Source organism: Crocodylus siamensis, chromosome 1 (assembly GCF_052110815.1).
Source record: "Crocodylus siamensis isolate JL-2025a chromosome 1, ASM5211081v1, whole genome shotgun sequence".
NCBI classification, from domain to species: Eukaryota; Metazoa; Chordata; order Crocodylia; family Crocodylidae; genus Crocodylus; species Crocodylus siamensis.
Genome location: NC_143395.1, coordinates 96,286,791 through 96,311,471, shown reverse-complemented (window position 1 = coordinate 96,311,471; position 24,681 = coordinate 96,286,791). Strand labels below are relative to the sequence as shown.

The 24,681-nt window shown below is 40.3% G+C and overlaps 1 protein-coding gene across 2 annotated transcripts in view; it reads left to right on the top strand.

The window, feature by feature from the left end:
* GOPC (golgi associated PDZ and coiled-coil motif containing) overlaps positions 1-15,213 on the top strand; it is a 49,040-nt gene extending 33,827 nt beyond the window's left edge. For both annotated transcript variants that reach the window (XM_090038502.1, XM_090038511.1), the window contains 6 exons: positions 4,060-4,235; positions 6,136-6,301; positions 7,600-7,695; positions 8,872-9,036; positions 10,202-10,382; positions 11,632-15,213. In XM_090038502.1, the coding sequence (XP_089894628.1) occupies positions 4,060-4,235; positions 6,136-6,301; positions 7,600-7,695; positions 8,872-9,036; positions 10,202-10,382; positions 11,632-11,750 (903 nt within the window). In that variant the 3' untranslated portion in view covers positions 11,751-15,213. The remainder of the gene's footprint in view (positions 1-4,059; positions 4,236-6,135; positions 6,302-7,599; positions 7,696-8,871; positions 9,037-10,201; positions 10,383-11,631) is intronic.
* Positions 15,214-24,681: the final 9,468 nt, after the last annotated feature.

Below are 24,681 nucleotides of genomic sequence, written 5' to 3'. Positions count from 1 at the left end.
TATTCACGGCTGCTGCTTGATCTCCTTCTCATCCCGCCAGCAGCTTCATCAAAAAAGCGAACAGTCTCTAGCAGGAGCAGATCCAGGGGATTGCAGTGGTGTGGTCACACCCTACTTGATTTTTGATCCACCCAAAGTTTAAAACCAAGTACCCAGCAGCATCAGTGGCACTTCTGTTAAGACGGTGCTGATGAAGTCAATTGACTTCATAGCTTAATATATTCCATCTGATTTCTGCTAATGGCTTTTTCCTCCATAGGTGTTAATGACCGTCTCTCTTAACAGTCTTCATGTTCCACTAATCAAGCTGTTCTTTCTTCAGCAATTTTGCTGTCTGTTTGTTGGTCCTAGTCCCTTCTCCCATTTTGCATCCCTTCACTCTGTTTTTATGTCTTTTTTTGAAATAATAGATTTGCGCATGGAGTCCAGTTTTCAGCAGCAGCTAGAGTTTCAGCTTTTGGCTGATTATCCAAGAGCTGCTGACAGTTCTGCTCTGAAGAGTTAAAACTAGTTTTGCCTGAGCAGGAAAGGGAGGGTGAATGAACTGAGTATTTAGGTTCTGCCCCTCCTATATGCAGCCATTTTTTCCTCCTTCATTCTGCCTTCCCAAAACAAAGTGCACATTTTAATGGGGGTATGTGAAAAAACGTGGTGTACTCACCAGATCTATTCTCTTCCTCTTGATAAAGCAGTCAGGTAATCACCAAAATAACTTTAGCATTTTTTTTATTTTAACTATATTATTTAGCCCATCTTTCTTTTAGAGTTAAGCCCCTTCTTCCAGCGTTGCTTGATCTTAATTGTACATTAGTCACGTGTCCTTTTCTTGAACTTTGTTCTCTAACTTTCATTTCCACCCAGGAGAACCTCTACAGTCTTTTCTCCTAAGCCTGATGAAGGGTGTTTATGCCTAAAAGCTGGCAATTAAAGGCATTTTTTTGCAAAAATCTGGTTAGTCTAATAAAAGATATCATCACCTCTACCACAAGTCCTGACTACTTTCTCCATACCTAGGTATTTTTGACCATACAGAGTGTCAATAACGCCAACATGTCTGACACTACCTACACCTCAGCTAGAGAACTTTGTCCAGTGTTGAGCGCTATGTTATAAAAGACGGAGAAACTGGGGAAGAGGCAAGCAACAAAGGTGGTAAAAAGATTTGAAAGCAAGCTCATTTAGTCTGGGGAAAAGGAGATTAAGTAGGGAACATATAATAGCAGTTTTCATATGTTTAAAAGACTGCCACAAGAACGTGGAGAAAAATTATTTCCTTTGCCAGAGGGGCCAGGACACGACGCAGCAGGTTTAAACTACAGTAAAGCGAATTTAGATTAAATCTCAGGAAAAACTTCTGAACCATAAGATCAGTAGAACAATAGAGAATAGCTGTTTAGGGAAACAGAATAGTCTTCTCTGGATGTTTCCAAAAAGGATCTCTAGCAGTATCCGTATGGGATGGTTTAGAAGAGCAAATTGTGTGTCTGTGCAGGGAGGGTGGACTACATCATAGGCGATGCGTGGCGGGGGCATGTGTCCCCATGATATTGGCTGCTGCCAGCTTCTACAGGTGGTCACCATCACATCCCTCACTGCCGATGCAGCCACCTGTGTCTGCAGGTAGTCCCCACTTGCCACCTTCCCGCCTCTGACACTTCTGGCAGTGGCTGTGGGCGGTCCCTGCTCGCCACTCACGACCCCCGTCTCCCCCCCACCACTGACACCGGCATCTGCTGGTGGTCCCTGCTTGCTGCCACTGACAAATGGTGCTGCCCCCCCTGTCTTGAGAGGCATCAGTCGTTCATGGACTAGATGACCCTAAAGGTTCTTTTTAATCTGATGATTTTTATGATTTCAAAAGAAGCTTTCATCTCAAAATGTAGCAACTTTTAAACAAATGATTTAAAGTAGTTTCAAATAGCACACCTGTCTTCAAGTCGCATGGAAAGATTCTTTGGATTTCTAATCATACTTTTCCAATATTTAAAATGCCATTTCTCTGAATCAGTGACCCTCAAGAAGAATTGGGGAAATCTAAGGGTAGAATCGTGTTTCACCTAGTGGATGATCAAAATGCAGTTTGTGACCAACTCTGAATTACCTGAATAGTGTAAGTGCTACCTTTTGAGCATGTGAATTCCTGTTACAGGAAGAACGAAACTTGGGTACATCTCTGGGAGAGTAAGCCTATTCCTATAATGAAGATATTCACATGCAGAGAAGGGGGATGGTTCTTACCTTTGAAGTTGAATCCTGTCCTAAGTGCCTACACAATAAAACAAAAATTTATGAAAAATATTTATTTTCAAATGTTTATTAGCAAATACCTAAAGTAAATGGGGGGCGAGGGAGAGTCCTGTTAAACAGTAGTAGATTCCCCCTTTTCCCTTCATTGCGACTGCTGTGCACATTGGAAGGAACAAGTCTTCCCAAACTTTCACTGCCTCCTTTCTTTCTCTTCCTTTGACCCCACTGTTCATCTTACTTAATATAACTGCCTGTCATCAGTACCTCAACCTTCGCCCCTTATTCCTTTTAAGTCTATCAGTGCCATGATTACTTTGCTGCTGTCTGCAATATTTTGATCCTTATCCCCATCTCTTCTTTGTCTGTTGTTTGTCACCTTTGATTGTAAACTGTCTTTCCAGTGTGTGGATAATGCCTGACACATTGAGGTTGCTGTTAGAATACGAATAGCACTTGGTAACCTAAATAATATTAGTAACCTAATATGTTGAGTTTCTCCAAAAGTAACATCATTGGAAGACAAGTAATAAAGAATATATAGGCATTTGGACATCTTCAAATTGAGCATTTTGAAAATAAAAAAAAAATCAAGGGAAAAAATCTGCCTAACTAGTTCAGCTCAGCACGTGTATTACATCAGAGATCCAGATTATTTCAAGACTTTGGAGTTAGTCGTTAAAACTATTATGAATATATGATGGCTTCTTTTTTCCAGTACTTTTTCTGCTGAATGGTGTAGGCATTAAAGAGTTTGTGTACGTGGGAGTGTGCTTAGAGCATTTTCTTTATTTTTGTTAAATATGATGTGTATGTTTGTAAAAAGCTAAATACCATTTGTTAGTTTTTTTGCAATACAGAGCACATAGGAATAAATCATACCAATTAATGAAGGCAGATACTTGCTTCATATTGGTTGGGAGAGATGCAACTTAAATGCTGCTGATTAGTATATTAAAGTAAAAAATTGTGGAGAAATGAGTATCTGATATATGGTTGGTATTGAATCTGTAAAAGACTATGTAGCATGTTATTCCCTTTGGAATCAGACAAATAATTTCTAAAACTTCCAGTAATTTCTCTTTCAGAGATATGGTTGCTGATGTGTCATGTATTTGGAAGTTGCCTATTTTTATTTTGTAATTTACCACACGTTTCGTTATAACCAGATTGTCTGACATTTTTTTCTCTTAATCATGAGAAGCAAGGCTTTATGTGGGTACCTTCCACAAGTACTTCATACCCAAAAGCTTGTGTATATCCCACCGCCCGCAAACTGTCTAGTTGGTCCAATAAAAGGTATCGCCTACAAAAATCCTTGCCCTGTACATTTTTCTGGGACCATCACAGCTACAGCAACTCCCCAGCCCTGTCAAACAATGTCATAATATTGTTTTGAATAGTTTAATCTTAAATTGATAATTGCGTTGATTGTGTTATATACAGGTTTTCTTGATAAGTCTTTAAGTGTGTAGCTTTTTATAGGGGACATTTTCAAAAGGGCTGTTTGTAAAATTAGGTACCTACGTGTCTCTAAAAATCTCTTCTTTTTTTTTTTTAATTTTTCCCTGGAAGACAGGAAAAGGTTATAGTGATAAAGAGATAAGTAATTCCAATAAAATCTTGTTTTTTATGAGTCTCCTTGCTATAAAGGAAAAAGCTGTGGCACCACAGCCCTTTCTAAGTAGAATAAAGCATTGTTTGCAGTACAGCAATTATTTCATGTTTGTTTGCAGAAATGTTTAATGCTGGTCCTGTAACTAAGATAAAACCTCACTGGCGTTTCTTTCTTTCTTTCTTTCTTTTCTTTCTTAGGAAAGAGAGCTGGAAGCCAATAAGAAAGAAAAGGTCAAAGAAGCTCAGCTGGAAGCTGAGGTGAAGTTACTGAGGAAGGAGAATGAAGCACTTCGTCGACACATAGCTGTGCTCCAGGCTGAGGTTTATGGAGCAAGATTGGCAGCCAAATATTTAGATAAAGAACTAGCTGGAAGGTTTGTAAAATCAATTCAGGTCCAGTCCATTCAAATGTTTCTCACAGAGACAGGGATTGTTCTTTTGCTCCATGTTGTTCCTTAACTAAGACTCTCAGGAACTGGTAGTTTTTGTAATAATTTTTGAGATTCAGTTTTTTGGCAAGTTTGGACAAACTTGCCCTTAGGTCTTTCTGTTCCTCTTACCGCTGAAGGTAAAGCAGCAGCGTGCCCATTGCTTACTGAAGTTAGCATCTCTGGGAAATGCACGTTCTTTTGCCCAGGCTTTGGTCTAAATACTCTGGGTCAGGTAGATATCTATCCTGACATTGATCAGATGATTAACACACTTTATTTCTCCAGGGAAAGGAGAGAGATTTTTCTCTCTCCTAAGAACAAAAGTTCATTTTCCTTAGCTTCATGAAAGGTTATCAAACTAGGTAAAGTAAGTCAAGTTCCCAAAGGTTTTAAAAGAAAATATTTGTACCAAACCCAAAAGGAAAATCAAACATACTGTGTATGCATGCATAAAGTTGGTAGCAGGTCACTTGGAGACGGAAGCCTATTGTGCTTAATTATGTACTAGAATATAGAAAGTCATAGTCCCTTTCCTAAAAGTTGAAAAATCTAAGTGGGATCCAGGTTGTAGCCATATTGGTCTACAGGCAAAAGGAATCCAAACCCATGGTAGACATGATATCTTTTATTAGACCAACTAGATATTTGCAAAAAAAAATTCTTTATCTTGCAAATAAAGAACATTTCTTTGCAAATATCTAGTTGGTCTAATAAAAGATATCATCTTTACCACAGGTACTGATTCCTAAAATCTAAATGGGCATTTGAGATGAAAATGTGAGAAGGGGATTTAAAATACTGCTACAGTAATGGTGAATGATTAGCAAGATGTATCAGAATCATCTGCATACATCTTGTTAGGTTCCTTTTGTCTTTCTAAACTACTCTTAAATACAGTACTCCTCTACAGAATTGCTCTTACTACTTTTCTCTTGAATTACAATGTTACCTCTTTTTTCCAATTTATTCTTTGCTATAATTTCATCCACTGTCCCCTAAGACAAGTCTACAAGGCTGCTTCCAGGAAAGGGTTTGGGACCTTTGGTTTATAAGGGAGAGGAGAGCTTCCTTTGCTGTTGTTGCTGCAGCTCTCTCCATTGCCAGACAGTTTCTTCTGCCCAAACCTTGAGACATGGTTGGCCTTTTTTGCCTTTTACGTCTCTTTTTGGTTTGAACCTTTGAGGCAGGTCCAAAATTAAAAGTGTTACAGGGAGGCAGGGACCAGATTTAACCAGGAGATGGGATGAGGAGGAAAGAGCTTCACTTGATAAACTGTAGACATTATGGCTGCTTACAGACATTAAAAAAAACAAAACAAAACACTTTACTAGAAGCAGAAGCATATTAGTTCAACCTGATGCTGAAGTGTCCATATAGACTGGGTGCTTCAGCACTGCTTTTTGGTGCTTTTATCTGAAGTTGAATCTATCAGGTATTATATAAAAATGCCATAAAAGCCTCACTAAAATGCCCAATCTACACATGCGTTGGGCAAGCTGGATCCAGCTAGCATGATGTCTCTTCTGGGCATGTGCTGGTTCGGCATGGGAGTGCACCAAGCGTAAAGCACCAAGGTTTGGTGGAGGGGAGGTGTTTCACGTCTGTAAGCAGCCTGCGTATTTGCTTTCACAAGGTGTTCTGAGTATTGCAGGATAGAATGCAGCAATCCGCAGATGCTAACGTTTCAGGAAGTGCTTTGTGCAGTTCCTTAGCGCTGTTGTTATACTATTTTGATTATTCCAGTTAAGCGATTGCAGTATGATGGGGGAAATGAATTGTGGCTAGTGGAATACCTCAGTTTTCAGTTATGTGTTTAGTCTGTCTTTCCTTTCTTATTGCGTAGGGTTCAACAGATTCAGTTACTAGGTCGAGATATGAAGGGACCTGCTCATGACAAACTCTGGAACCAGCTTGAAGCTGAAATTCACCTGCACCGTCACAAAACTGTTATTAGAGCATGTCGGGGTCGTAATGACCTGAAACGACCAATGCAAGCACCACCAGGACATGTAAGTTAACAATTGATTTTTTTTTCCTTCCCCTGACATCAGCGAACCATCAGTCACTGTTTTCCAGGGAGAACTAAAATGTGTGATTCCTCATTTCATTGGTTTGTTCCAATTTGTTGTCTCAGAGGAATGTAACCACAAATACGAGTTATCATGGTATTATGTATATACATAAAATGACTTTATGTTTGGAAGTTGTAGGCACTCAAGATTTGTTAAAATTGAATTCCTTCTCTTTAGGTGCTTGCATATAGATTTAGAAGTGCAGATTTAGTTATCTATGTTGGTCTTAACAAATTTCTTTGTCAAACAATTTTTGTTAACATTAAGGATGGACTGAAATTTCTATTTAGATTTTTCAAAAAGGTTTAGGGATTTTAGGGGGGCATCAACAGATGTAACAAAGAATCCTATTTTTTCAGAAAGAGTTTTTAAAAATATAATCCTAATTTAAATTAAGATTAATCTTAAATTAGGCACAAAATCATTCATTCTTTTTAAAAAATGTATCCTATGGATATGTGCATATTTTGAAGCAGATGATATATGCAGCAAGGGTTTTTTCGTAATGTGATGGCAACAGCAATTTAACAAAATTCAATAGCAAAAGAAAAGTTGAATAATGTTTTATTTCTTATTTAAGATATAATATGCAATCCCAAGCACTTTTTTTTTATTTGCTGAATTATGAAACTATATCTTAACTGTTTTTTCTATTCACTTTTTGTCAATATAACTTCCAGCATTGTTACGTATTTCCAATGATGGACCTATGATGTGTCCCAAAAATGTTTTGTTTACTTTGGTTTTTTTGGTGGTCCTTCTCTTTTCAGGAGTCATCTTCTGCCTTGTGTATCTCTTGCTAGCATAGGAACACTATACTGGCTGCGTCTGTATGTTCATTAATGCGCTGTTGTTCCTGTGCATTAAGTTTAGTACTTGTAATAACAGGTACTAACTGATTGCACAGTAACTGGCACTACTGCACAGTGGCGTCAGCATACAGTCTTTTTGTGACACTAATGTGCAGTGGACTAATTCAACTCTGCATCAGCACATTAGCACAGCTTTTGTTGTGACGGTAATGCACAGTCAAATTAATCTACTGCGCGTTTAGCGTCTTGTATAGATACACCCACTGTAATCAGGAGTAAAGTTGAGTGGTGTAATCTTATCATTTGGGCTGGCTTGTACTCATGTAGCTTATCTGATGTTTGTATATTATCCTTCCACGCTTGAAAAACAACAATCAAAGTTTCTTTAAATTCTCATTAATGCTTTTTCACTTGTTAAACTAGGATCCAGATTCCTTGAAGAAGAGTCAAGGTGTTGGTCCAATCAGAAAAGTTCTTCTAGTCAAAGAAGACCATGAAGGATTAGGCATTTCAATCACAGTAATACATATTTACATTTTATTTTCTACTTCCTACTCTTTATGTACAGTTAACTTTTACCCTAGCCATATAATTTATGGAGAAGATGATGGGTATTACTGTAGCTGCCAGTGGTTTTAATTCTTGGCAGCTGGATGAATTATGTTGTTGTAGATCAGCAGTTATCTGCTTGAAGAAATGCCACTAAAATTCTTTTGAGACCATCTTTGTTGATGAACAATAGAAAATTGCTTACATGAGCACGTATTTTAAAAAAATCCTCTAAAATATACAAAGATGTTAAATTTAGCTGGGTATTTTTTATTAACTGTTCAGAAAAATGAATCAACCATTTTTACTTACATCTCATGTGCATCAGAGCGCATGTGTAAATTAATGAGTAATTTTAGATGAATTTCAAAGTGTGCAGAAGAATTAAAACCTTTTATTATTTTTTTAATATCTAGATTCCAAAAGACTATTTATTTATTCCCTTTTTTTTTTTTTTTAAATGACATTTTTGAATTTAGGCGTCTCGGTAATAAAACCAGCGCTGAATTCTCACAAACAACGAATATGACCTTTGTCAAGTCAAAAGAAGAATGATGGTTCATAATGAAAATATCTGATGAATACCAAATATTAGTCTGAAATATTTCATAGGACAGTGACATTTAATAAGGTTTTTTGGTTTTTCATTATGTGTTGGCTTTATGCATGAAACTAAGTGGGCTGATTTTTTTTTTTTTCTCTAAAGCCGCTATTTAGTGATCCAAAAGGACTTACAGCTCTGAAAATCAAGGGACTTTGATTTCTATTGATTGATATTTAACTTTTAGGGACATGAGTTTAAAGGTTTTTGCCATAACTTTGATATTATATGTAATGTGTATAGGAGCTTTCGAATAATTTAGTATCCGATGCATATTTTTTTAACTTGATTGATCAACTTGGTATATTGATTTTAAAATACTTTATTATTATCAGAATTATGTTCTGGAACTCCTTGAGTATTTATCTGAGATTTGTACCCTACAGACAAGTGAGCAAGGTTAAGAATCATTACATAAATACTTTTCCCAAAAACACTGTGGGTAATTTTCTCTATAAGAACTGAAACAAAGCTGTGAATAGAATGCTGATTTCTGTCAGCAATAGCTTTAAATACCACCTTTTTCTTGTGTTTTGTTTTGATAGGGTGGGAAGGAGCATGGTGTTCCTATACTAATCTCAGAAATCCACCCTGGTCAACCTGCTGACCGATGCGGAGGGCTGCACGTTGGAGATGCCATTCTGGCAGTTAATGGTGTCAATCTGAGGGACGCCAAACACAAAGAAGCTGTAACAATTCTTTCCCAGCAGGTAGTTTATCATGCTGTTCATTAGTGCCTTAATGCATAGCCTTTCTTCTATCCCAGGGCTATCCAACATGCAGCTTAAGGAGTTAATTTCAAGACTGTGAGCTCCTAACTGGGTGTCATTTCTCCCACTGCTCCAATTGCTGCTGCTGCCAGGATCTCTGGGCTCCATCTCTGCCTCTTTCCTCCACCTTCCACTTCTGTCCCTAGCCCTGGGGGCAGCGCAGGGTGGAACGGCACAGTCTGTGGTGGAGTGGCACAGTCCTAGGGAGCCTGTGGCTTGGAGGAACCTGGGGCCCCCACACAGTGGAGGGGGGAAGTAGGGAGACGGGTGCTAGTGGTATGATGGGGGGCTGCAGCCTCTCCAGGATAGGACACCCTTGTTCTACCCAATTCAGTTTGAGAATTCTAAATTTCTTGTGGACCCCATAGGTATGTATTAGCTCCATGCCCTTGTCTCATATTTCAACATTGTATTCAACAGTAACAGAAATTGATATTAATTTCTGTGGATTAATCCTAGAAAATAGGGTTGGAAGAGACCTCAATTCATCTGGCCCATCCACTGCCTCAAAGCAAGATCATTTTTGTTTAAACCATCCCAGTCAAGTGATCATTTAGCCTGCTCTTAAAAATTTCCAAGATCAGGATTCAAAATGTCATATGTAATCTGCTTCAGTGCTTACCTACCCTCATACTTAGAAAGTTCTTCCTAATATCTAACCTAAATTTCCATTCTTGTGGTTTAAGATTACTGCTTGTACTGTCTGGCCACAGAGAATAATTTATTCTTTTTTTTAATGATCATTAGTGTACAGGCGACCCTCGCCATTTGTGTGGGATATGTTCTCGTATCTCCTGCAAATGACGAAATCTGCGAATAAGGCACCACGTTCATGAATTCATTGCCCGGGGTGGGAGCACAGCTGCTCTGGTAATGGTGGGAGTGTGGTGGCGGCAAGCGCAGAACTCCCGAGGAGCTCCTTTAGGAGCTTTTAAGAAGAGGGTTCAGCATTTTCGAATATTTGAAACTGCGAACGCCGAATCTGCAAATAGTGAGGGTTTCCTGTATTTCAAGACTGTGCTTGACACACACCCCGCACCCCCTCAGTCATCTCTTCTCCAGTCTAAATAATCCCAGTGACGTGATAATCTTGATTTTGTTTTAGAGAGGGGAGATTGAGTTTGAAGTGGTGTATGTTGCTCCAGAAGTGGACTCAGATGATGAAAATGTAGAATATGAGGATGAGAGTGGACATCGTTATCGTCTGTATCTTGATGAATTGGAGGCAGGTGGAAATTCAGGTTCTAATAGGAAAGATGCAAGTGTGACTGTCAAACCATCACAAGGTAAATTTTTTTTTTTTAATGCATTTTAAGGAAGGTAGGAGGGAGGATCTGGTAACCTATAGGCCAGTCGATTTTGACCTCAGTACTGGGTAAAATTTTCGACAAAATTATCAAAAAGTCAATTTATGAGAGAGTGGCAGAAGGCATGATGCTGAAGGATACCCAACATGGTTTTGTTGTGGGCAGGTCATGTTGTGGGCAGGACCCCAGCTAGCAGGGTCATGGTATGGTATGGCATGAATTCATTGTGGGCAGGACCTGGCTGGAGTGCTATATCCAGTTCTGGATGCTGCACTTTAAAGAAGACACGGAGAATCTTGAAAGGGTTCAGAGAAGGGCCACCTGAATGATTAAGGGCCTGGAAAACAAACCTTATGAGGAAAGACTAAGGGATCTGGGACTGTTCAGCCTGGGGAAGAGAAGACTGTGGGGGGACTTGGTGGCTGCCTAGAAGTATGTAAGGGGTGAATATCAGGAGCTGGGAGAAACACTGTTCACCAGGACACCCCAGGGGAGGACAAGGAGCAATGGCCACAAACTGTTAGAGGATGGTTTCAGGTTGAATGTAAGGAAGAACTTCTTTATGGTAAGGGTGATCAGAATCTGGAATAGACTTTTTTCAAGGAGGTGGTGCAGTCCCCAACCTTGGAAGTGTTCCAGAGGAGAGTGGACAGACACCTTGTTGGGATCATTTGATCTCAGGAGTATTCATTCCCAGAGAAGTAGGGTTGGACTTGATGATCTTTTGAAGTTCCTTCTAGCCCTTAATTTGTATTATTCTATGATTTTAAAAGCCAAAACTTCTTATACATACCTGTTTGACTAGAATTAATCATTCTTTCCATTAGTTTTAAAATGTCTGTTCTAGTTGCATGATAATAGATTAAGTTCAGCCAATTCACCTGACTTTGTAAGGTCTTTAAACATCTTTTGTCATCTGCAAATTTTCACTCTCTTCAGCTTTTCCCGTGTTGAAAATTAACCATTTTCATAATTTGTTTTGATTCTTGGTCAGTCCTAGTCTGTGTCATCCAATTCCCCATGTTCAATATTTGCTTACATTTTGGGATATTTATTTAAGATTAGAGAAGTATAATTTTTTTTTTCTTCACAGGTCAGTGCTGATTTTCTTATCATCTAGGAGTCTTAGCTAAAATTTTCATTGTAATTTCAGCAAGCTTTCCAAGTAGCATCTGTAATTCTGAGGATAACCTTGGCTCCTTTAAAATATGTGTGTTTTAACTTGCAGTGTTTGACAAGAAGCCGAGTATTGATGGACATGAAAATGGAGACCTAGGAAATTCAGTTGAAACTCCCTTAGAAGAGACTGCACCAAAACTAGCAAATTCTGCTGAGTCCTTATCCTAAAAAATCAACTGGACTGATCACTTCTTTGGGAAAGACTGCTAATCAGTATAGACTATTCCAAATCTTGTATACCATTCTAGATTGTAAAAGGACTATTAAAAGTTAAAGGGAACCTATATTACTGGTGGCTGGGAAAACAGAGAAGTCAAGACCTCAGGGCTTCATTGTGAGCAATTCTAAATGTGTAAAACTGTTCTTATTTTTTTTTTCCTGTGACACACACTATTTAACATACTGCATGTAAAATGAAGTTTCTTTGAACTGTAAGCACCAAAGCATGTGGCTTCCAAAAAAAAGTATCTGAATATATTCAATGTAGAATTTTATTAATCTGCAGTGTGGGGGTAGACTAAAGTCTGCCAATTTCTTTTTAGTTTTTTGCCACTTAGTAGAAATATAGAATTAACAGCATTTTGATGTGAAATAGCCTTTAAATGTTAAGGGGAAAAGCAAGTTTATACCATTTCATGCCTGAGTTTTGAACTGCAATTTAAAACAATAGTACAAAATATTGTCACTCAGATTTTCACATACTAGCAAAAAGCACAAGTTGTACTTCAAAGAAAAAACAACAAAAAGTGGAAAGAACAATTGAGTATTTATTGTAAATTCTGATCTTCCAACCCATAATCATTTTAAGCATGAAGAAATTTTCAGAATTATTTACCTTCTTTAACAGTTCACTGCCAATCACTGATGTGCTTGAACTATTCTCCAAAAGTATTTGAATGGTGTTTTATAAAATGCAAAATTAGTGTAAAAATGGCTTCGAGCTCATTCAGAATTATGTCTGCCCTTGTGTGTTTTATCTGAATATTATATATTCAGCACTGAATGAATATAGTTAGAACTAGCAAGAATTGGTTTTATACATTTTGAGTTGTTCCTTATGGAGCTTGATCTTGTGTGGGGCAGAGCACTTTTTGATGGGTACTGAGCACACTTCATTTTCCAATAAAATTCTCTTTAAATGAGTGGGTGTTTAATAATGCTTGATACCCTGGAGGAGGTGCTCAGGAACACAGTATCTAGCCCTTGGTGTGTTACGGCAGTCTGTTGACATACGGGGTGTGGACAAACATAAGTTGCACTGTCATAGGAATGGTCAGTGAAACAGTTGCACAAAAACACGATATAATATATTTTAGTGTAAATTATTAATCTGCCTGTTCTTATAGCAGTCCAAGTAGAGCAAAGCCATTGTAACTTAACCCTGTTTTATTCAGAGTTTTAAAGTTTCAACATTTTAGCTCATTTAAACTGCTATAGAAGGGGACAGATGTAACAGTTAATTGTATAGGAACATCTGATATGCACTCTCAAGCAGCAAGCTTTTCGTCCTCTTTTAAACCAGTTTAAAGTTGACATCTGTCCACAGCCATCATTTCATTTGCTAAAGTTGAAGTGAAACACTGTTACCTTCTAAGAGCAGTTATATCCTAAAATAACAGATTATCGGAGTACATCTAAAGGCCTAAGGCACAGCTGGAAAATGTGACATCAAGGGTGGTTTCCTTTGCCGGTTTCTCAGACTGTATTTGTAGATATTTTAGTGAACAGCAACACTCCGTATGCAAACTGTCAAAAGTAAAATACCTTTTCTTATCCCAGCATGAAATGCCTGTTCTCCTCTATAGCTGCTCTGTAGGTTGTTAAACAGCAATGTGAAAGACAAGGTTTTGTATTTGGAGAGTGAAACTAATGTGAAATGACAGCTTTGAAAATGTTACTGTATAGGATGTACATAAATAGAGAAAAACCTAAAGGCCTTTAGAGTAATATCACTTAATCTAATGTTCAATACTTGTGATGTAGAACACAGTTACTTGTCTCCCTTAGGACACTATATATATATATATGTTTATAGAGAAATCTTTAAAATGTATATACTTTATTCAAAGATTTTGCTATTTATAAGTCCTTTAACCGTTGCTCTTTACCTGAACATTTTGTGCATGGTTCCATTCGTGCAACCAAATCACTTCATTTATGGTCAGTTTTTTTTTCTTCTTTTTTTTTATAATAGCCCCTCTTACACTGTGTGCTTAGTCTAAATGTATAGCAATGCTTCTGAACAGAAGCTAGTATTTCAAAGTAGGACCAAGTAAGTAGGAAACATATCACCAAGGTGTTCATGAAAGCTACTTTCTGTGCATTTGAAGCTTTATATCTTACATGAATCTTTCAGGTGCATTTTAGCAGGTGAACTCATTGCAGTAATGTTGCATCCAGACACTCATTTTTCAAGTTGTCAAATCTAGAGTCAGCCCAACAAGGTGTATTCGAAATGTGATTGCAGCACTGAGCACATTGTATCATTCTAAGATAATCTTACACTTAAATAAATGTTTTCTAGGGAGGCCGCACCAGGGATCTTTATCTTTGGAAAAGAGAGAGTCCATGCTCCATTCACACCCTAGAACCACTTCAAATGTGTTTGGTCACCTCCACCTTGAGGTTGGACAGAAAGAAATTTCTTTAGCAACATGTCATAACTGATTTCTTATAGCCCTGTCACACTTCGTATGTATTCACATTTTTTTCACCCAGCTTTGATTTTCCTATATATAAGATCAGCAAAACTAACAGTATAGTGGTGGGAAGATGGCCAGAATGGCCAAAGCAAGTGCGCCACTTATTAATTTATCTAAACTTTGTTTGGGAAGCCCTGAATTAGAAAACGTTGCTGTGATGCTACTACAAAAGGAGAGTGTGGCTGTACCCCATTTTTCTTACCAGTTGGTACCACAGTGCAGATTTGCTCTTGTGATACTGAGACAGAAATTCACTTTTAAGATGACAAATGTTTAATAAGTTGGAGCTATCCAGATGCAATGTATACATATGTATTTTCCTCTGTTACGAGTGACTGGAGCACTCAAACCCACTGGTTCCCAGGGTTTGAATGAAAAATTTCCAAGGACAGTCAGTATTCAGGTTTTCATTTTTTTTTAAATATATAAAACACTGTTTACTTGTATATATTTTACTTCAAAGAATAAAACAAAGTTCTAAAGATTAACAATCTTCAGTTTGAGTGGATAATTCCTTGACTATTTTAATATTCTTAAGTGCGGTATTTCTTGAGGATTTAAAGGTGGATGACTTTGAGAACATTTGGGACCAGTGTCCACTAAGAGCATATTTAACTTCTGAAAGATGCTTAAGAACATTATATGTAATTTGGATGAAAAGTTATGTTTAGTATTTGCTTGGTAGAGATGTGTTTACTATGGTGAGGAGGGTCTGTGTCTGTCTCAGGCTTACTGCAGATGCATTGATTCATAGATATGTGTTCACATATCAGTGTTCAGATATTTATTGTATAATCCGTCCAAACACCTTTCTTTTCTTGGATTCATATTTGTAGGAGATAACATTTTACAACATGTGTATGATACCTAGTTAAGATGAGTTTAATATTTTTATTAGCTTGTAAATAAAGATAGAACCTTATGCATTATGATGGTTTCTGATCCTAATTTGCAACTAGGATTTCAGGTTCTCTGTTTTATTTATAAAAAGTTAATTTGCACTGAACTCCATATAAATGCCCCCCTAATTAATTTGTTTTATATTATAAAACACATTTTAAAGACACAAAATTATTTCATTTTTAATGTATGTTTGAGTTGAAGGTGTGTTTTAATGTTTTCCCTTCAACAGCCGCCTATGCACAAGAACCTGAACATTCTCCTGTTTGGTTTTAATTTAAGTCTTTTGTCATATGTTTATTACGGCAGTGGCCAGCAACAACCTTGTGTTGGCCCTTGTGTTAAATGCTACAAACTGAGACTAGCAAATTCGGGTCCTGTGATAATATAAAAAGAACAAGATGGACATAGGTTGGGGGGAAATAATATAATGCACTAGCATAGTAAACAGTGGAATGGCAACAAATATTATTTAACTGCACAATTTCCTGGGGGTGGGGTGGGAAGGAGAGGGAAGTAATCATGAGTACTTATGCTGCATGTCAGAATTTCCTAATCCGAGATCTGTGCCCACCAATTACTGCAACACATGCCTGTATCACTGGGAGTTGTGAAAATGGAAAGAAAAGTGAAAGGGAATGCTGATAGGAAGGTGGAGTGGAGAAGTGGAGTGAATTTGAAGTGAAGGGAATAGTTTTTTTGCCAGCAGACTTGGTCTCTGCTGCCAGCTTGTTAAGAAATGTCTGTTTTAAGCCAAACAGAGGGGAGTACTACAGCCACTAAGCTACAGAAGGCATCATTATAATGCCTTTCCTTTGACTTGCATTTTTAGCTGCCCAGTGGTCCAGGGTGGAAGATGGTCCCAGTGAGCCTACTCCCAGCCTTCCATTTCAAGCACTTTCTTGGAACGTGAGAGATGTAAACTTGAACACCTTCAGCCTAAGGAAGGATTAGAAAGCCAGACCTCCCACTTCCTAAGCAATAACCACTAAACATTGTCACAATGTAGGCACATACCATCAGTAGGTGAACTCCAAGTCCACTTATAATATCGGCTCCCTCAAGAGACCTAAGCAACAAATACAGATTGCAGTGAGCTTAGTTGGAAGCTGGGTCCCAAAGGATCAAACCAGCTGGATTCTGCACGTCCTCAGAAGTCAAGCCAAGGCGCTGAGGAAACGTAGTTCAATATGGAGGGGCTGCCTGAAATTAGGCACTTAAGTTTGGCTCAGCTCTGCAAGCCACAAATCTGGGTTGCCTTTTGGAATGCAATTCGGGTGCCCAAGTCCCAGTTGGACCCACTTAACACCCAACTAGTATTTAGCTATTTGTCACTCACTCCCAGATTTTAGTTTTCATCAAATGGCAAATGGACACTGGGCACACCCAGACCAGCGTGGACATGCAGTATGTGGCGCAGCAGACCTGTTCCCCACCCTGCTACTCTGTAGTGTGGGGTGGGGGTTTTTTTGACTAGGAAATCCCAGGATCAAAAAAAACAATGCCAAAAAACGGGGTGGCACACGTGGCGACAGCATGTGCCACCCAAAGCTGGAGCCTGGCTGGGCGAAGCCATGCTCTGACTGCGGGCCAGGCTTCCTGCTGCAGGAGTGCTGTGGCTGCAACTCCCAGAGGCGCCCAGAGCCCCAGGTAAGGCCCAGCAGAGTTATTGGCCCCATCCTCCCCTACCCCATGGGGGGTAACTTGCCATGCACCAGAGTGCCCATGGCACAGATATTCCCTAAGGACAAGCAGCAGCAGTGTAAGGCTGCTACTTGTCCTCAGGAAAATGCACGTTCCTGGATGCATGGACATGCACGTGTCTGGACATGCCATGTATGAGCCTGTGGCAACCTTCTCCATAAAGCCCTGAGGACAAATGTACTTGTTCTCAGACAATGGCATCAAAGGAGAGTAGCACATATGCTAGTACTTGGAGAGCCATTTTCTGGTCAGAAGATGTAAGAATGGCTGGATTATTTTTGAGGAAGCAATGAAAAAATGCCTCCTACACAAGGCTGATCGGTGTCAAGAGGTTAGATTCAGGCTCGTGCTCCAGCCGGCTTCTGCTTCGTTTCCATTGTGTGAACTACTATCCCACAAGAGCCAGCAATGAAGAAAAAGACCAGAACGTGCCTTATAGTGCCAATGAAAAACAGAATCAGGACTTGGAAAGATTCCCTTGGTGAGACTATTTGATATTTGGGTATTTCAAGTAAAATGGCACAAAGTGGTGGAGTGGAAGAACATGTTAATGTTATCTAAGGGTATGTGACTTCCCACTGGCAATATTTTACACAGGTCAGAGTTTTGAAGAAATAGAACGTGTTAACTTTTAGGACACCGAGCATGAGTAGATTTGTCATTGGTTTCTTTTTATGCCTAGGATTGCCCAAGTACCTTCCTAGCACAAGGCTTTCCCCACAGTACATTTCCTCTTGAAGCACCCTATGGTGTTTGACACTGTTTGCCCTTTCCCAGCTTTATATGCCTTACTGGGCTTCATGCCAGTCTCTTCTTATCATAGGTGCTCTTTGTAGCATGAGATCCCATACCCTGCTATTTCTACATTAAGGTCCAACTGTGTGCACATGGGCAACCTAGAGGGGGATTTATTTCAGTGTGAAGAGATGTAAGTGAGTTGGACTTTCTGAAACTAAGATGTGACCTTTCTGTCAAAGAACCTCTTAGTGGACACCAAGAGGCATCCATTTGGGGTTTACCTATTTTCTAAAGGTTAAAACAATGCATATGGTGAATTGTAATGCTTCAGGCCATCAATGATGTGTTGCATTTGTGCGGGGAAAGGAGATGGCTTGTTTTCCTTTCAGAACACAAAGGGCACGTCCCCACAAATATGCAAGTGTGCAGTTTGCAGTGCCATAGACCTGTCTGTGGTGCCACAAACTGCAAATGCTGCACACACAGGCTAATTTCAGATGCCAGAGATCCTGATGTCAAAAAAACCCACACCAGAAAAAAGCAAGGTGGCATGTGTGGTGGCAGTGTGCACCACCCAAAACTGGAGCCTGGCCAGCCAGAGCCACATGCCGGCTGCCAGTCAGGCTCCACATACCGGCACTGCTGCAGTCCCAGGAGGCTCCCAGAACCCCAGGTAAGGCTGCTGGGGCCAGCCCAGGTGCTGGTCCCAGCCTTCCCTACCCCACCCAGGGCAACTTGCCACACACCAAAATGTGCATGCATAGGCATTCCCTGGGGACAAACAGCAACAGCACAAATATGTTTCTATTTGTGACAATGTGCCCAAAGAGCTCCTGGGTGGTTTCTGGGAAATGTGCTCCATATTACATTCCTCATTTTGAGCTCTCAGTTGCTGCAGAGGGCATCATTGGAATACCTATAAATAAATCACTGTGGCCATCTCTCAAGTTTTGCACATGGAGGCTGTTAATTCCACCAAAGGGAGAAGTAAAGCTGCTAATCACTGAGTCATAGAGCCTGAAGGACTAGTTGAAAGAAGGATTTATATACCTATAATGGGCTGTAGGCAGATTGTAGGTGTCCATGTCTGATGGCCTAAGAATGGTATTTAAAGGTTTGCTTTTTGGGAATTGGCTTATAGATTTAGATACCTATATAGCTAGATATATAGATGTGTATATGTATACATATATGTATATGTATGTATGTATTGGAAAGGTTCAGGATGAGGAGCAGAGGTTAATTCTCTTGATTACTTTTCGGACTTGAGGTATTTCTCGATGGTACCCTGTAGAAATTGCCGGCATATAGTTTTCCCTTGCTTTTTGACTACAGAATTCTTCTGTTACAATGAACTCAGAGGCTAGAGACAAACTTTCAAAAAGCCTGAGCCTGAATGGATTCAATTTTTGCAGGTTAGTCTAACCTGGCTAGGCTAGATCAGTTTGTAACCATACTGATATCCCAGACATGCAGGCACATGCCTACAGTGGCACAGGCTAGAAGCCGGGAAGCACTAGAGCAACCTCCCTTCCCTTCTACAGTACTGAGCTGGGGGGGGCACGGCCAGGCCCCCAGCAGGATGCACTGATTAGGGAGGGGTTCTCTCCCCTTCCTGACCAACCCAGCAAGGAATTGATAACACAGTGTTTATCAACCCTAACTCAGTGTTTAGCACCCTATTAAGAAAACAACAGAGGGACACTACCTGTTGATTCTGCTTTTGTCTCGTCTGCTACAGTATGGACTGTAGCCAGGATGTGGGCCCATAGCTAATGCTAAGGGGTGTCTGTGTAAGGCAGAGGGGAGGGGGCAATTCCTGCTTAGCAGGGAATGATGAGGGGGAAGCCAGGCAAATGCCTGCAGTCTCTGCCAGAGCTGCAGCCAGGGAGCAGAGAGGAGGGGCCAGCCCTGCTGTGGAACAGAGAGCCTCACCCAGCCCAGAGAGCATACTGGGATGCTGGGGGACTCTGGTTTAATTTAAACCTGCAAGGGGTCTGGGACAGATGTTGCATAAACTGGTTTGAGCCAAATCAGTTAAGTCCGATACTACATTCAACCAGGTTTATCTCAAACTGGTTTCACCCATTTTCAAACTGGTTTATGTGCACTGAACATCTGTTCTGTTACAGGTTTAAACCAGTTTCTGATCATTTAAACCAGTTTATGTGTAATGTCTGTCCCTAGCCAATGAGTCTGTGTTGACTTATTCTCTGCTCATACTCAGTAGACTCTCTTTGCCTATTCAAGAACTACTAACTTTAAAAATGGCAAGAAATGGCTGAAACTAAGTACACCAAGAAGCCCATATAAATTCATCAAGCTGTCTGGATCTGGGCTGCACACCCAGTTTGTGACTTTGTGTCTTTCCATCTCTCATATTCATTATTAGTAGTCTCAGAAGTGTCTCAAACTCTAGCAACAAACTAGAGGGTGTTCAAGTGAGGTATTAACCCCCTCCCTGCCCCTGTAACTTTAATGGGGCCATGCCAGGATGGCTGCAGTCTTGCCAGTGGGACAGGGAAGGGAGGGGGGAATGAACCCCCTCCTGGGCACCCTGACAGAGGCTGCTTCTGGGGGCTGGGCAGGGGCATGGCCCCATTAAGGTGAAGGAGGAAGAGAAAGGGTTAATTCCTCCCTCCATCCCTTTTACTCCCAGGGACCACAGCTGGGTTCTGTCAACCCCAGCTGCTGCTGCCACCTCCTCTGCTCACCCACAGACATGCAGACCCCTGCTGCAGTGGTGGTGAGGGAAGAATTAACCTCCTCCCTGCCTACTTTGCCTTAATGGGTCCATGCCAGGAGGTGTCTGGCCATGTCCCCACCCCTGCTTGGGCTAGAGAACAGAGTGGCAGGGCCAGCCCTGCTCTCTGGAGCAGATAGCACAGCTCAGCCCAGGGCTGCAGAGCATTCTGGGATGCTGGAGGACTCTGGTTTAACTTAGACCAGGAAGGGGTCTGAGACAGAAGTTGCATAAACCAGTTTGACCGAAATCAGTTAAGTCTGATACTACATTCAACCAGATTTATCTTAAATGAGTTTCGGCCATTTTGAAACTGGTTTATGTGCACTGAACTTCTGATACAAGTTTAAGCCAGTTTCTGATCACCTTTGTGTAACTTCTGGTTCATGTGCAACTTCTGTCCCTAGCCAGAAAGCCCACAACGGGTCAGAATGTTTTTAACACTATGGATTCCTATTTGAAATCTTTTGAGTTTATTATGGTTGAGAATCACTGACTTAGGTATGTAGCTCCTACCTCAGCCCTATTTGGATCAAAACTAGACAGAACAGTTCTGAAGTCTTTCAAGGGGCCTGTTTTTAGATGTGCTCATAGCACCCCAGCGGCATACAGTTCAGCACAAAGCAGTGCAATCATGATTGTGATTCTTTTTTTACATTAAAAAGGTATGGGAACGAGCATATCTTTAAGTTACATATCAGTGGTTAGAGTAGTGTAGGCCTTCCTCAGCCTAAGAGGACTCAAACCCACCTCTCCTGCAAGCATCCTATCTAGCATCCAGCTTTGAGATGTAAGGTCACCCCCCCACCCCCAATAAAGTGTAAGAATCACAAGAACAGGAGAGCAAGGAAAAGAGAGTCTGATTCTGTAGCTTAGAGATTACAGTATGTCCTGCTTCCTGCTCTCAGTGTTCTTTCTGTTTTTATCCTATAAGTTTCATGTAAAATGCATGAACAGTCCTGGGAACCAAGTCAGATTCAAGGACTCGCCCCCATCCTGGCAAGTGCCCTAACCACATCTGTAAGAACAGGTGCCCATTGATGGGCACCTGTAACTTTGGTTTTGATAGCAATGGTGTGACAGACTTTCTAGAAGCAAACAACCATCTAAAACTGTTGTGCTCAATATTTTTGGCTGGTGGGCTGGGTGGGCAGTGCCCAGTCTGTCTGCAGGCCAGATCCAGCTGGGGGACCTGTTCTGGTGCCCTGGGCCAGTGCAGCAGGCCCCATCTGGCTGTAAAGAGGTGGCAGGGGACAACCTGGCCCCAATGCAGGCACACAGAGGAAGGGGCTTTGCTCAGTCACAGCCTGGCCCTGCAAGGGAAGAGGCAGCCCGAAGCTGCCATGCAGGGTTTGGGGTTTGGGAATTTGGCAGGGGGGCGGGTGGTCTTATTAATTTACCACTGCTCCCTTGCCACCAAATTTCCTCACTCATGGAAAACCCTTCCGGTCAAATTCAGTGGCTCCACAGGCCACATTTGGCCTGTGAGCTGGAGATCGAGCACCTCTTCTCTAAAATAAAGGTCTCTTTGCAGACAGTTGTGGGAATACTTCATTTCATTCACAATCACATAATTTTTACCTGTGCATTTAGAGCTTTATTCTTATCCAGTCTGACATCAGGTTTTTTTCCCCCTGGTAATCTTGAATTCAAACAAAAAAAAAGAGAAAAAGCTTCTGAAATGTGAAACTAGTTTTGAAAGATGCAAGCTGTTTTATTCATAAGGTCTCTCCGCATTCTGGCAACCCAATCTGGTACTCTAACAGCTTGTGTTATTTAACAAAACAGGGAAAGAGCAATTTTAGTCTGTGCTACTTTCATGAATGGGAGCAAAACCCAAACTTGCTCATGCCTCTCTGTAAATCATTTTGATCAGTCATTGATGGCAGCAGCATTGCAGTGATAATCTAAGAGCTATGTGTCACAAGAGGGCAGCAAACTCCTTGTAAATATGTGAAGCTAGCTAGGCTTTTTAAACACAGCTTGTCCTTCAGAAGTGGCTTGAGTCTCCAGAGTCTCCGGGAAAAATAAAAACATGCTATTTGGTTGATAGCATGCATTTTGGGTCCAAGCTTTAACAACCTTATCACAAGGACTGACTCCATATATATATTGTGTATGTCTGCAGATAGACAAATTACTAAAGTTGCATGGCTCAGAGGATCAGATTTAAGAATTGATGTAAATGGGGACTGACTTTGTGGCCTGGAGGCTCCTTTCAGTCCTATAATATTAATACTCCAGTAATTAGTTATGTGGCCTTACAACTGTGATAGAAAACAGGACTTTTGCTACAATGTATTGGTGAATGAATTTAGTACCCTCAAAAGTGACAGATCAGTGGAACTGATCAAAGTATATTCTTCTCTGCCTATGGCCATCTATTGTGACTTGGGATTGGAATAGTCCTTGTCCTTCTGTTCCTGGCACAGAAACAGTCAATTGTGTCCAGCTGTGTGGTGGTTTTGTGTTGAAGAATAATGAAAATGAGGAAGAGACCATCACATTTGTTCCTCTCTGATCCTATCCTGGATGTGAACCTAGTTCTGCAGAGGAGGGGGTGACTCTGAAAAGTGACCCTCAAAAATCACAAAGCTGCCAGTCTGATTTTTATTTCTACAATTCTTCATGTCTGGAAAAGTAAGAATGGGGAAGGAAGGAGTGTGACATTGCCTGTCACAAAGACACCAGTTAAAATGAAATAGGGCTAATAAGGATACATATTAATAAATGCCATACGTTGATGTGTATAAATACATAAGACAGTAGGAGAGTTATCTCAGCATCTCCAGCAAAAGAGATGCTATTTATTTGCTAACTTGAATTCTGAACCTCAAAAATGGCCCCCTCATCTTTGTTGTCAGGACTGTGCATGTCTATAGAAGAAAAATAATATGAGCAGTTCATATTGATTCACAGCTAAGTATGGCTTTCACATTTCCATAATACAGGACACATTATCCAGGTCACCTTATTCAAATTTTGTAAAACTGTCTGTCAGAACAGATGGTGTCACTTAAGGATAAAAAGCTTAGCCATAGATGTGAAGAAAAGCTGCTTCTATAAGTAAGATCTGCAATTTGTTTGTAGGCATCCTGTGCATCTTATCACCTACATCTCCATTCTCTGCAAGAAACAGTATGTCACCCAGGGTTTATTTTTTATAAGATTTTTTTTTTTTGTGTGGTGAACTAGATTGTTTAAGCAACCCTGGATAAGAGATGCTGTGCCTGTCTGACTTCATGAAGTGGGGCTTCTTCTTGATACAAGGTTAATTACTGTTTGCAAATTCCTTTAGTTTCTTTAGTGAATTATGCTAAACTTAACATGCAAGCTTATGTTAAGTGACTCAGATTCACAGCTCAGGTTTCTGTGGCTGTCAACTAACATGATCAATCCTCCTAAAGCCTCTTTCCGTTCTCTAGGGGCAACACTAACACCATCCTTTGCAATGTCATGCCCCCTGGATTAGTCTATCTAGAGCAGCTTCGTGTAACCCACCTACCCTTAGATGCAATAAAATCTAGTTCTACCACTCTCTGGATATGTCTATTTTGTCTTGTACTGACTTGACTTTGGTGATTCCTTTAAACTGTGTGGGGGGGGGAGGGGGAGCTGCACGGTTTCTTGACTTTGCCACAACCTATGCATTTTTTAAAGTTCATTATTGCCTGTGGTGACCTAGTGTGAGTTGGGCTACCGCAGAATACTGGAATACTTCGTGACGCTAGTCCACTTCCTCATTCCATTTATTAGTATGCAGTCAGGGTGAGGAATATTAGGTATTCAGTGATGCTGGTCCTCTTCAAAGGACTGCTCACTAAGGCTTGTAAGAGAAGCTTTTTCAGTGAGGCCTGCTGAAATTTTGGTCATTACCCAGAAAAATAGTGGGTTCCTGAGTCTAGCCCACCTTGGTTTCAGGGAACAAAAGCATTCAAACTGATATTTGCGCACTGTAGGGGCAGGCATTATGGTGAAGAGTGAAATAATTTAACTATGACAAATTTGCCGTATCAACAAGTAGTAATAACTTGACTAGGACAAATCCCTTGCATCCTTCATGGATTTTTCTTTTCAATAGACATAATTGTTTATAGCAAGCAAATCACTGGAAATTTCCAAGGCAATTAAATATCTGTGCCAGTAGTTGGTAAATATACAAATGTTTTAACATTGGTCAAGGAAAGCTACTGAAGACAGGATACTGGGCAACCCTCTGTAGCACATTTGTTTATAAAAAAAATGTGGGTGAAAGTCTCAGCTGTGACAGTGACTTTCAGGTAAAGAAACACAAATCATCATGTTTAGACAA